The following is a 14,335-nucleotide window of genomic DNA, read 5'->3' as shown; positions in this document are numbered from 1 at the left end:
TCTTTCCTCCTTACTAATTCCCTTCCGTACATGATAAATAAATAAGTCATTGACACTGTTAATAACTCAAAATGATTTATATCTTTGTCAAACATTTTTTAAATTGGTCTTCAACTCTATTAGTTGTTTTGTATTTGAAGTGATTAACATACCAAATAAGATTCAAAAGACATTATGTTATTAACCACTAAATAATATCCAAAAGACATTGAATCATTAACACTCAAAATGCAAAACCACTAATAGAGTCGGAGACCAATTTGAGAAACGTTTGACAAAGACCTTGACCATTTTGAGTTATTAATAGATTCAGATACCAATTTGAAAATTTGGTACAAAGACAGAGACTAATTTGATGTTTACTCAATAAGTATACAATAGTAATATTTGTACTAGCATTCATGACCCTCTTTTTACTGTTCAAAAACAATAGAGAAAGAAAAAGAAAAAGTTAAATAATAACCTAACGTGAATATGAAAAAAAGTTGTCAAAAATTGTCACAAATATTTATACAAATATCATTTCTTATAAATAAATAAAGAAAATGTTTTTTTTTCCTAAGATATATGTTTGTTGTATTGGTGCGAGGGCGTTAATAAGGTATTTTGTCCACTAAGTCAACGTGATTTTTTTTTTTTTACCAAAGCAAAGTTAATTATTATCATTAATCAACCAATGTTCAATATAAGAAGAATAAGAATAAAAAATACAGTGACTAGCCCAAGAACCGGCCGCCCTAGTTAAAGTATAAGCAACCATGTTCGCTTTTCTCCTAACAAATTTCACCTCGAAGTTGGAACGTAAAGATAACTGATATATAATACCAAAAACAATAGCATAGAATTCTAAACTTGAGTTTAATAAACCTATCGATCAGGTTCATTGAGTCAACGTGCGAGAGAAAATGGTTTTTTTTTCCTTTGAAATATGTTTGTAAACCTATTAAATATTTTATTCTTATATATAGAAAAATCTATAAAAAAAAATATTTGAATCGTGCATGATGTGAATTTTATTTGTTTATATATACGAAAATAAACTTTTATGTACATAAAAACGTCAATATAATAAAATCTTAAAAACTCATGATCATTTTAAAAATATGAAAATTAATGTAATATGTCTATGAAATAACTTTTCATTTAATATGCAAAAAACACTGTTTGTGTGTGTATCGCACCCACTGCAGATTTTATGTATTTATATCTACATAAACGAACTTTACAAGGGCCAAAACCTATGTAGCACGGATACTTCTTGGATTATGCGTGTCTCGGTGTCGGACACGTGTTGTGCCCGACACCGACACACACCGACACTTGTAATTGCACTAAATTATGTGATTTTTTAAAATTATTAACTGTGTCGGCATATCACTGTCTGTGTCAGTGTCCGATGTCCCTGTCCGCGTCTGTGGTTTATAGGCCAGAACATTGTATTTTATATGCAAACCATTGCATGCTATTTTATATACAAAACACTCTTATTTTATATGCAAAACACTCTTATATATTTTACAAGTCCAAAAACTCTGTCAAAATACATGGTTTACAAACACTTGGAGAAATTCCTATAAACTTTCATATTTCTTAGAATTTCTTAAGTACCAGAAGTCATCTAAACTTTAAGTTAGTTTACCACTTTTTGAGTACAAAGTTTAAACAATCGAACTTTATTTGTAAACTCTGATTGTTGAAGTCACCTTGTGTGAGACAAGAAAATCTTAAACTTGTGTGTTAAGTAATTGTAATCTCGTGTGATTATAGTGGAAAATCACTTGATAGTGCAAGGGGACTAAACTAACCTTGAATTGTGGAATGAACCAGGGAATTTGCTTGTGTTGTCTCTCTATGATTATCTTACTTGCTCTATTTTATTAAACCCTTAAAAAAATTCAGAAAAATTCAACATAACCTGACCCTTTCTTGTGTTTTTCTCATCTTCAACACTTATATATACACAAATCGAAAACTTATAATTAATCATGGTTACTTGACTACCAAGTAAACCATATGATTTGCTAATCTCTAACTAACTCATCCTTATCAAACCAACTTCTATCTAGTAACAAATTACAAAATTGTACCAATCCAAAGTATGTACAACATAAATGGTATACACTAGCATTCTCTGTGATGATTCTCTATAATTGATCCTCTAGACCTCCAGAACCTCTGTACCTCTAGATTCTATGTACCTTCATAACTTTTGTACCTCTAAAATAAATTATTTCAAGTTCAAACAGATGAATCATTCGACGAAGTCAGAGTAGTCTTCTCAACGTTTGTCTAAGAAAGCCTATAAGTGTTCATAAAGGCAATCATATATTGTTGCCATGTAAATTTGGATTTCTTGCGCAACTGATAGGATATTTAGAATAAGGAGCACTAATGTGGCGACTCGGCTAGTTCTAAAAGTTATCACGACTCATCTTAATCTAAAAGGATCCATAAGGTATATTGGTAGGGGATAATATTGAGTATGTTAGGGTGCACTTATCTTATTATGAATATGCACAAGTCTATATTTGTATGCCTTATTATGAGAATCAATGAAAAATATAATGAATTTATTTCTCTCTTATCTCTAGTTTTTCTCTAATTTATGGAATGTGCTTCCTACTTAAATTGGATAGTATCAATATCAGCAACACTTGTTGTGCATCTTCTGCTACTGTTTGGTTTGGCAGTGGGAGAACACTTCTCGCCTAACAATAAAACATATTGCCATGATTTTGTTGAAGCAATGAATTGTAGCTTCGGTGAAATGTGTGGTAAGGTAATGTGGCAGTCCACAGTTGGCATGGAAATAAATAGAATCTTTGGATATCGGGTTGTTGTAGCATTACTTGCTTAAAAAACATCTCGTCAGAATTTCGTCATTCAAATGGAGAAGATGAATATCGTTTTGTATAAATTTATCCATCTGGAGAAAAGATTATATTTTCCACCATCTGGGTTGCTAAATTCAAACAAGTGTAATTTTTAACAAATCAATGGAACAAAAGTATCTCTCATATCTTGTACTATTGTTAATATCACAAGTGAAACAATTATATCGCGAGGAATCAAATTTAGAATCTAAAATGATGCGTAAAACTCATTAATAATTTGAGTCCAATGACTTATATTAATCATCACAAATAGGTGTAAGAGAAAATGCTCATCTTTACAAAAGGTTTAAGAGACGAAACCAAAGAATAAATTTGGTCCGTTAATTTACACTCGCGTAATTGCCTTTCAAAGCGGAACTAACAAATTGTAGCTTTTTTTTAAATGATTCATGTACATTTCTTGCGTTTCGTATACCATCTTGCGTTTCATTTACACTCTCCACCCTGTCACTTGATTATGTATTATTTTAAGGTTTAATTATTTGTCGATTCCTTAACTTATTTCTTTTATTAAATTTGGATCAATTTTGATAATTTTAATCCACTAAAAAAAGATACTGTTGAATTACGGAGATCTATCAGATTTTATAATGTATCACCAACACATAATTTATTTACTTTCTTCTTCTTCTCTCATAATTTTATTTATTTTTCGTAAAAAACTGTTTTTTTTTTCATTTCAAAAATTCATCTTCACTAAATTCATATCGTTGCTTCCCTTTCCCATACACAGTGGCTGCCTCTACCACACTAAATTCTGTACTATACGCTGAGATAACACAAACGACAACATTAGGACCGAATCATTGGACCTAAACATCTATACTCTCTGATTGACCCTTAATCTCAAAATTAATTTCTTAATCTCAATTTCTTAAATAAGAAAAGCGAGGCATAAACGCTTGCAATAATAATAATACAGATACAAAAAAACACTTGAATCAAATGGATAACCATCGAAACATGACAAAAAATACAGATACAAAAAAACACTTGAATCCATCATTCCATTCAAGGGATGATTACGAGAGATAGGAAACCGAATTCGGTTAGTTATTATCGTTTGATTAGTGGGTTTTGTAGGGAAGGGAATCTAGAAGAGGCGAAGGGGTTGTTTGCTGATATGAAGAAAAGGGAATTTAGGGTTGATTCGGCTTTGGAGATTGCATCTGGAAAGGTAGGGTTTTGAATATTACCACGATGAAGAAGGTTGTGAATGGAAGTTTTGGTGTTTTGAAGGTTGATGATGCTGACGAGCTTATTGAGGAAATCAAGGAGGTTAGTGATGAACTTTTGAAAGGAAAAAAAAATTATGAAGATGATGAAGGTTATATGAAGATGACAAAGATGGTGGTGTAGTGATTAAATAGTAGGTTTATTTTTTTTCCTGAATTTTATTGATGAAGGATGAATGTAGATGAAGATGAGGGAAGAAGAAGAAGAATAAAGTAAATAAATTAGGTGTTGGTAATACACTATAAATTCTGATAGACCTCCGTAATCCAATGGTCTCTTTTTTCGTGGATTAAAATTATCAAAATTGGACCAAATTAAATAAAAGAAATAAATTAAGGGACGTGTTTGAGAAAGTTAAAACTTATGGAACCAAATTGAATAAAAGAAATAAGTTAAGGGACCGGTAGATCAATTAAATCTTATTTTAATGAGTGTTGTAATTCTTTCTTCTTTGATAGAAGGTGTTGTACTTCTTTTGATAGGAGTTGTTTCATTCCCAAAGTCGTGGATTCAATTTTCATTGTCGGTGCAAAAAAGTTTTTGATGGATGATCTAATTTAAGTGCATCGTTTAACGTTTGCCGAACCTTGAGGCCTTCCTTGATCATGGCGAGTCACCGAAACGCGCTTGTTTGGTAGAGGAAGAGATTATTCGATACATCCAAACTTTGTTGGGCCATTCTATGTATATATAATTGAGATATCTTAGAAAATCAAAAGAATCGAACTATATATATAAAACTCAATTTCAACTCATAGTTCCAGGACTCAAAATTAAAGAGCTAAAACACAAATTAAAAATGATTTTTTTTTTAAATTAGTTTAAAAAACACTAATGCATTAACCAAAATTATTAACTAGCTAGTAAAATATAACTAGGCTGTCAAATAAATTAAAATACAATATAAAAAAAAAAAAAGGTTAAAATTGCTCATTCTCTATAGTAGCCGAAGTTGAAGAGAGAAACTCTCAATCAAGTTGAAATTGATCATTGTCCTTGTCATTAAGTAAGTAAATTTACTAGAACTACATGATCCTAGAGAAAGAGAGTCTCTATAGTAGATCTCTTTGGCATGAGGCACACAGGACATGCTTGGAGAGAAGGTTCACACGCTTTACACGAACAAAGATGCCTGCAAGGAAGGAACATAAAAGACGACATCCTTGAATGACAACATTTGCAAATCATGTTCAGCCCGGTAGTTTCTTGATCACAACATGACTCTACATCTTCTACTACCAATGCTCTAATTTCTTTGATAGATTCTAAGGCGTTATTGAGCGATAACACCATAGCTTCATTTTCATGTGCAGCTCTCCGCCATGATTGATTCTCTGTCTCTAGTCTTGTCAAAAATTGTTCCAACTCCATCCTTTTCTTCGTCGCTTGTGCAATTTGTTCATCCTTTTGTCTTAGTATATGAAACACATCATATTCTACCTTCTTCAATATTGTCCTTCGCTGCTCTTGCAACAATAGTCTCAATTTCTCGTTCTGTCACCATAAAAAACGACCAATTAATTATAGTAACATATAAAACATGATGATTACATATGTATATTAAAATTGAAAAGGGAAAACTAATAACTAATAACCTGTGATATTAAAAAGCGATCAACCTCGTCGCTCTGTTGATTGTTGTTATACTTAGTGTTGGCATAGACATGATCAGAATGAAGAGTTGGCATGTTTTGGTTCACCTGAAGGAAATGAGCATCAATTGACATATTCATTCAGATCCAAAATTCAATAATAACAACAAATTGAAAACCAAAACAAAACAAAGCGTTTCTCAACCCACATATATTATAACGTACAATAATAATAATAATAAAAGGAGTTTAATTAGTTTGAGGGTCTAACGGCGGGTCATGAGCAAGAATCAGAGAGTTTTGTTTGTTTGTGGCTGGCAATGACTTGAAAGAACATGATTTTGAATGAAGAAAAATAGGAGTAACTGAAATGGAAATATGATTTTGTTCCTAATTTATAGTGTAGTGTGAGCTTTAAAGAGGAGTGTGTGGAACGCGGTAAACACCAAACAATAAACCACTGCAGATTTTGTGACTCAAAAATCGGTCAGAGGCATTTGTTTGTTTGGTTATACTATGATGAATGAATGAATCAATTCAATGAATTTAGATTTCCAAGTGCATGATCTGTGTGTGATTCATATATAGTAAAAGAAAGAAAATAATCACTCAGATATTATTATTTTTATTTTCATTTTTCATTTTAAAAGGAAATTAATTCAAAGCGCCTCATCTCATGTCCAAAACTGAAGCATACGTACACGTAGTATAGTACCCTTCCTTTTGTTTTTCTAGGATTTCCATTCCACCGACATATTTTTTCATTCTTTTACTTACCTTACCTCGGAAGCTATCTATTCAAGATAGAGAATTGATGTTGACACATTTCATATGGCTGAGAAACACGAGTAAAATACTCTTTTGCCCCATCGGCAGTTAACTGCCGAAGAATTCAAAAACCGGTTGCAGTTAACTGCCTAGGACAACCTTGGTAGTTAACTGCCGAGGATCTTCTGCTACAAATCTGGCAGAAGCTCTCTCATCCATTATTCATCTTATCTTCAAAAATAATTTACCAAATCTCTCTCACAAATCTCTCTAAAAAACCCAACCAAATCCAACCAAATTTATCCAACAAAATCACAAGTAAGTAATTATAATGCTATTAACTTACATTTCACTTGTAATAAATGTTTTTATTTGTTAGTTTTTGAGTAGATTTATTATTTTTTAGTTTTTCAGTAGATTTACATGTTATAATTAATTTTTAGAGTAGATGTTAGTTAATTAACGTTGTTAAAATATTTGCATGATGTTTATGTTATAACTTAGAATTTTAGGGTTATTTATTATTTTGGTGTTTTATATTTATTTTTTTATTTTAGTTTTTAATTAGATTTACATGTTATAAATCATTTTTACATGTTATAAATCATTTTTAGATTCAACGGCCGGATGGATCGACGTTCATGCACAATTCAACGGTGGAGAACCTCATAGGTTGAAGGTTCGGTGCCTTAGTGTGACGTTAAAAGGTCTCAAGGATGAACTGACTGAATTCAACCAACCCAGAGACAGAAGGAGGGTGAAACACGTTCGGTATAAACGTCCAATGCTCGACGAGGTGAGAGTATCATTCACTTGGGTGGAATTAACGAACGACGAAAATGTGACGAGCATGTTTTGGGAGCACAACATGTTCCAGTGGATCGATATGCGGGTGACGTTGCTGAGATCAACTGAAGATATCATCAAAAGTTTGATTCCGCCAGAAGATCGTCATTAGGTACGGAATGAATGCACCTTTTAGCTACAACAATTGTCTTCCTTTGAATGGGGTAATACAAACTTGTCAAACGGCAGGTCTCTAATATTCGACCGGCATTCTCATTGTTCCTGTCAAAAGATTAAATTCTTGTTAGGCTGGTTTAAATGAAGGTATTGAAGTGTCAACGAATGGACCTCATTCTTTTGACATTTGAATACCGTCATTTAATCCCAACCTAACAAGAATTTAATCATTTGAATGGAACATTGGGAATGGCAGTCGAATATTGGAGTTCTGCTGCTTGGCAAGTTTGAATTTACCCCATTAAAAGGTAACACAATTGTTGTAGTTGGGAGGTACAAACATCCAACTGCAGCAATTGTCTTCCTCTGAATGGGGCAATTCAAACTTGTTAAACGGCAGGAATCCAGCATGTGATGTGCATATTGAACAATGATATTCAAGTGACAAGGAATGCATCTCATTCTTTTGACACTTGAATACCATCGTTGCAGATGCTCATCGGATGCAGGAGTCCTGCTGTTTAGCAAGTTTGAATTTTCCCCATTCAGTGGTAAGATAATTGTTGCAGTTGGAATGTACATTCCGGAATGTAATGTGATAACATATATTTTGTTTTGAATGGAACAATAATTATTTTATTTATTCACTTTTCGAATTTATTTATTCATTACGTAATTTTAATTAGTTTTTATTCGAATACGCAATTATTCAAAACGCGACTTTAATCGAAATTATTTCAATTGCGATCTTATTCTAAGTACCATAATCTCAAACAAAATGTAGGCGACATAAAAATAAAACATAAAAAAATCCAAAAGAATTAGGCATTAAAAACCATTACATTCATCTTCCTCGTCACACAAGTCAATCAGGTTGCCCACTACAGTCCCTGGGGCACCTTGTTTTGGTTGAGGACCGAAATAGCATGTCCTCCCGCTCCTCCTCAACCTCGAATGATTGTACATCGGCACTTCGAACCTTTCTTTTTTATGGAACCATCACAAACAATTTTGTGCCACGTCATAGGTGATTTTTCTTTGTTCTTCTCATCACCCTGAACATTACCTTGATTCTGAGACATATCTACATTAAAAAAATGGCGATCAAAACCTAACTAAACAACAATGCCATAAAATCGTAAAGTCAAAAACTAAACCTAAACCTAAATCTAAACTATCATCAAAACCTACACTTAAACCTAAACAATTCTAACAATTCTACAACGATTCATCAAAACCTAAACTTAACAATTCTAACCATTCTAACCTAAACTATCCTAACATATCATTAAATCATAAAATCAATAAAACCTATATAATCGAACCTATGTAATTGAAATTTAACAAAAAAAAAAAAAAACAAACAATTTGACCACAAAACAACAATGCAATAGGATTCAAAAAACTTACTTGTTTTTGTGATTAAAATTGGCTTGGAATGACTTCAAATTGCTCAAAATCGCACCAAGGAGAATAAAAAACGCAACAATGGAGTTATGGAAACTCCTATGTCTGTTTTAAATTATTTGGCAGTTAACTGCCGAGGGGACAAAAACGTAAATTACTCATATGCCTCAGCCTTATGCAATGTGTCAACATCAATTCTCTTCAAGTTATGCTAAGCCTATTACAAAATGTATATCTTACTCATGTTTAGTATTTAAATAAATCATCGCGGACCTATCCCTAACGGTACTTTTTCCGATTCTTTTTATAAAAACAAAAATATGCGATTAATCAATAAATATAGATGTACTTATTAACTACTATGTAAAAATAATCGGAGGAGGGAGTAGTTACTACTCTTTATTATGATATATTCTTATAAATCTAACATTATAGTTTTTTTTGAGTAAATTCACTATCAAGTTTGAATTACACTCACATCCTCTTTTATGTTAAAATATACATTTCTTTCATTTGAAAAGTAGTATTTTTTAAGGTTAAATATGTTTTTGGTCCATATAAATATGTCAATTATTCATTTTTAGTCTCTATAAAAAATTTCTTCAATTTTTAGTCCCAAAAAATTTTCATCTACACTTTTGGTCCCTCTTTTAAAGTAAACTCATATGTATAATTCATATATTTGACTAAAATTTTGCAGAAAAATTTATAATATTATAATAATCTCTCCATAAAAAAATAGAATTTTTTATCAAAGCATGAATTAAATATGAATTTTTATATTTTTGGTGGTTAAAAAGTCATATTTAATTTATATTTTGTTAAAAAATTCTTTTTTTTTTTGGAGAGATTTTTACAATATTCTACATATTTCAATAAAAAATACAAAATTTTACTTAAAAATACGGACCAAACGTAGTGATTGAAAATTTTATAGGGACTAAAAATTGAAGGAAAATTTTAGAGGGACCAAAACAAAAAGTTGGTATATTTCTAGGACCAAAAACAAATTTAACCCTATTTTTTAATATGAATTAATTATAAACTATTGTGTGTGTGTGTGTGTGTGTGAGTGATTATCTGAAAAGTTGTTCCTTTTGGAATTCGAAATACCTTGAAACTACTAACGTCGAAGAGATTACGAGGTTGAGTCACGAGCACGTCGCTATTTGATAATTACACCATCAAATATCATTCAGAACTGAAGGGACAAACAAATTGAGATGAATAAAAGAACAACTTCTTAACAATTTACTATTGTGCTAAAGAAAACTGTTCGAGAATTACACTTTCAAATACCACTCAAAATCGAAGGAAGGACAAATTGCGATGAATAAAATAACAACTTGTTAACACAACAAACCAAAGAGAGAAGAGATGAAAAAATGATTGATAACTCAAAAGCCTTTGTGTAATGAACCATGTGTGTTTTCTATTTATAGATCTAAACCTATGTGTGAGAAACTTTGAGAACAATTAATCCACATGTAGATCTAGTATTAAAATATCTCATATTGAGTACTAAAATATCTCATATTGAGTACCAAAATATTTTGGATGTACAAAAATATTTTAAATTTTATACTAAAGTATTTCAGATTGCGTTCCAAAATATTCCAGCAAAATTGGGGATTAAGAAAATACTCTCATATAATGTTTAAATTAATTATTTGATGTAACATTTTTGAATAGTGTGTGCGTGTAGAGAGAGAAGAATGGATCTATTGACTCTAAGAATAAGTATAAAGAGTTACTCCAAATTTTAACCATTAATTGTGATATTAATTGACGGTTGTGATTAATCACTACTAATGCCTAACATAAGGTTTTAATACCCCTTCTTCCTAAATAACAGCTACACAGCAATCTTGATTCTCAAATTAATGGCTTACTCTTTGGAATGTGTCGCTGTATGCCTCTACCTCAATAAAAAAACAATGAATGAATCACGAAGACTTGCGTAGCTAAATCAAGATGAAAACTATATATTTTATTTGCTGGAAATTGGAATTGTATATTCACTTGTATCTTAGATTTGACTTAAAAAATCATGCAATTAAATATGTTACCGATGTGGGACAAAATATAGTGTGTGTGTATGTGTGGTTAAAAGCCTAAGCTTGCACTAGTTTATCATTAGCTTTTTTTTCTTTTCTCTCTTTTCTTATTTTTTTAAGGATCTCTTTTCTTATAATTAGTATATATATAATTTTAGTATTAGAGGAGGCTTGTAATAAATTAAATAAGCTCATGAACCAACTGAGTCGAACTATATACAACTCAAGTTCAAACTTAATTTTTAACTTAAGTTCAGCTCATTTGTTTCAAGAATCAAATTCAACGAATTAATTGTCGAATCGAGTTCTGAATTATATTGTCGAATTAGTTCGGTTCATTGTCAGCCCTTGATGATTTACTTTTTATTTAATTTAACAACAAAAGATTAAAATTGCATTAGCCATTATTTAGATTGTTTTCACTAGTGTATTCATGTGGGCTGTTTAGGAAGAAGGAGTAATAAAACCTTATGCTAGGGATTAGTGGTGATTAATCACAACCATTAACTAGCATTAAAATCAATGACTTAGATTTGAAGTAACTCTTTGTACACACTCTTAAAGTCAATGAATCTCTCTCTATATATATATATAGAGAGAGAGAATGATGAGAATGTTTTTCAGCCTTTGGATTAAAATAGATGGCTGAGATTATAAGCCCATAAGTTAGACACACGCATCCTTTTTCACTCCCAATTCAATTTTCACACTTTCTTCTCTGGCATTCCACTCCCAAAATTCAACCACCAACACCAATAATGTTTATAACCAGATCTCTTATTTTCATTATGTTTGATTGTTATGTTTTTTAGTTTTAATTATTGAAAATCAAAATCTATTCTTTTCACATAACATCAGTTAATTTCTTCATCCACCATGAGATTAAAACAAGAAGGCAGAATCGAATAACAAGAGGATGTAAACCCCCTCTACCGTCGTGCCGTCGTTAATGGCCATTGTGCTCGGGTTAACAACCTTTATGGGCGGTGGTTGCCGGAGGAAGAGGTGGATTCGAGAGCGTCAGCGGTCGGCGGCTCCCGGAGGCAGTGATGGCTTCAACGGCGTTGGCGGTCGTCAGCTGCTGGAGGAAAAGGTGGATTTGACGGTGAAATAGGCAGGCGCGATGGAGAGGACACAAATGGCAAGGACTGTATTAAAATGAGATCTGGAAAAAAAAATGAATTACTGCAGAAGGAGAAGAAGATGGATTGAAGAAGGTGAACGGTTTGGATGAGATGTGGAGAGGCGCATGTGCCATCTAAAATAAAGTTTTTAATCTGAACCATCTATTTTAATCCAAAGGCTGAAAAACATTCTCATCATTCTCACATAAGATGGTCATTATATATATATATATATATATATATATATATATATATATATATATATATATATATATATAGAGAGAGAGAGAGAGAGAGAGAACATATCTAGTGAGAATGAGTTTGTTATGTGAGAATGGTTTATCAACCATTAGATTAAAAAGTAAAGACTGAGATTAAAAGTGACTAATGTGTAACCAAACTCACTCAATTCCTTGTACGCCTTTCATTCTGCGTGTTAACTTTTCTTCTTCCCCCTCAACATCGATGTTCTTCTCCGGCAACCTCAACCTTCACCGGCGCAAAGTCCGCCGCCGCAACCTTCCACCACCGGGCCGCCACCTTCCTACACCCATTCAAGGTCGGCAACCCATTCACGGTCATTCCAAAAAAGACTTTCTTCTTCCACGGTCGGTAACCGATACAGCAGTACATTTGATGCAAAGCCTTTGAATTCAATTATGTTTGTTTGTTTTGGATCTATATAAACACAATTTCCTTGGAAAAAAATGGAAATTGGGAATCACGTTGAGTTTTGAAATGGGTCAGTTATTAATGTTGAGATTTGAAAATCCAAGTCTTGCATTTAGAGGAAACTGGTTGCAGATACGGTGAAGAAGAAAGGTAAATGTGAGAGAAGAAATATGGTCATTTCATTTCCGATCCAATTTACTCACTATTTCTGAATTTGGTAAAAAACTTATTTTGCTTTTGAATTCCCCTCACTGTTTCTGGTTTATTGTAAATTGAACATTTCCTATAATCCAATTAATTTACGGAAAAAAAAAAAGAAGCATTATTTTTTATTTATCTTCAATTAAAATACTATGATTTTGATATGACTATGGTGATGAAGAGGGACGTGAACAATCTGGAAAGCAACAACAAAGGATTGAAATTAGAGAAGATGAGAAGTTGAATGGATTGAGGATAGCATGTGGAAAGACATATCTGTTAACTAAAATAAGTTTTTTAATCTAGACCATTTATTTTGATCTTGATGGCTAAGATTCATTCTCACATAAACAAGTCATTCTCATGTGATACATCCTCTAAATATATATATATATATATATATATTAATTTTAATTTTTATGAAAAGCGCGACTTAAATAGACATGCATGTGAAATAATATTTATACAAAGTGGTATGATTTTGACTCAGTCTGGGAGGAGAAGGAGTGGGGGGCTCCATAACCCTATAATCGCTGCACTATTATTGTCGACCCACAAATAAACTCACCCATCACCTTCATTGGCTGAATTCTATAAATAGGAGGATTCATGCCTCCACAACTAGGCAACTTCCTTCCTTCTCTAATTTCCATGTCGAGCTATAATCAAAATACTTTTGCTTATGAAGAAAAAATAGTAGAAAAAATAATAATTAAATAATTACTAATTTTCAAATGATCATAGCATGTGAACTTTATTGTGTGTGACCAAAAAAAAAGTGACTAAGGGCCTGTTTGGTTCAGTTTTGCTTTTTAGTTTTTTAAAACTGTTTTATAAATCTGTTTTTGAAAACTGGTTTTCAGAAGTAAATAAAAAAATTCTGTTTGATAGTTCTACTTTTAAAAACTATTTTTGAGAAGAAAAAATTAAAAAACTTGTTTGGTGGGTTTTTACAATAGTGAAGGAAAGGTTTCAAATATTTACAATAGTACCATTAATAAAAGGTCTTGCTTTTCCGTGTGTTTTTTAAAACAGAAAATCCAGAAGCAAAACATCTTTTAGATGTTTTCGTTTTCAGCTATTTAAAAACTGAATTCTGAAACAGTTTTTCAAAGCCGGTGACAAAAAAAATCCTTATCAAACAGATTTTTAATTTTATAATTTTTGAAAACTAAAATAGAGTTTTTAAAAAGCAAATCAAACAGGCCCTAAATGTTTGTGTCCACTCAATAATTTTATTTTTTTTGAGAATAATTATTCAATATAGAATTGACTTGTGCACATATAGGAGCTAGCTTACTGATTTATTTTTTGGAAGGAAGCTTACTGATGTTATTCATATTTCATTTGCCATTAATCATATAGACAACAAAATAGTAAAAACGCATTTTCTCTTCCTATTTAATTTTTATTTTGGATCA

At 31.7% G+C, this 14,335-nt stretch overlaps 1 protein-coding gene across 4 annotated transcripts; it reads right to left on the bottom strand.

Moving 5' to 3' along the window:
* Positions 1 to 5,039: 5,039 nt before the first annotated feature.
* Positions 5,040 to 6,324, bottom strand: LOC11418227 (E3 ubiquitin-protein ligase BOI). Of its 4 annotated transcripts, none has more exons than XM_039832221.1 (3): positions 5,932 to 6,324; positions 5,726 to 5,830; positions 5,040 to 5,624 (listed from the first exon to the last, which is right to left on the bottom strand). In XM_039832221.1, exons 2-3 carry the CDS (start codon positions 5,816 to 5,818, stop codon positions 5,166 to 5,168), a joined length of 552 nt encoding a protein of 183 aa, XP_039688155.1. In that variant the 5' UTR covers positions 5,819 to 5,830; positions 5,932 to 6,324; the 3' UTR covers positions 5,040 to 5,165. The 4 variants fall into 4 exon arrangements, with proteins under 4 accessions (XP_039688155.1, XP_039688154.1, XP_024635951.1 ...); XM_039832220.1 differs by having other exon boundaries at positions 5,951 to 6,324; XM_024780183.2 differs by having other exon boundaries at positions 5,994 to 6,324.
* Between the last annotated feature and the right edge of the window lie 8,011 nt (positions 6,325 to 14,335).

The sequence above is a fragment of the Medicago truncatula genome, chromosome 3, assembly GCF_003473485.1.
Source record: "Medicago truncatula cultivar Jemalong A17 chromosome 3, MtrunA17r5.0-ANR, whole genome shotgun sequence".
NCBI classification, from domain to species: Eukaryota; Viridiplantae; Streptophyta; class Magnoliopsida; order Fabales; family Fabaceae; genus Medicago; species Medicago truncatula.
The sequence above is the reverse complement of the archived record's forward strand: the minus strand, read 5'-3'. Positions and strand labels throughout refer to the sequence as shown.

What these genes read in the sequence shown, in the direction of transcription:
- LOC11418227 (XM_003604003.3), bottom strand. Translation starts at nt 5,863, where the DNA reads ATGAATATGTCAATTGATGCTCATTTCCTTCAGGTGAACCAAAACATG. An exon ending in ATCGCTTTTTAATATCACAG is followed by an intron (nt 5,625 to 5,725) that starts GTTATTAGTTAT and finishes TTATGGTGACAG; the next exon opens with AACGAGAAATTGAGACTATT.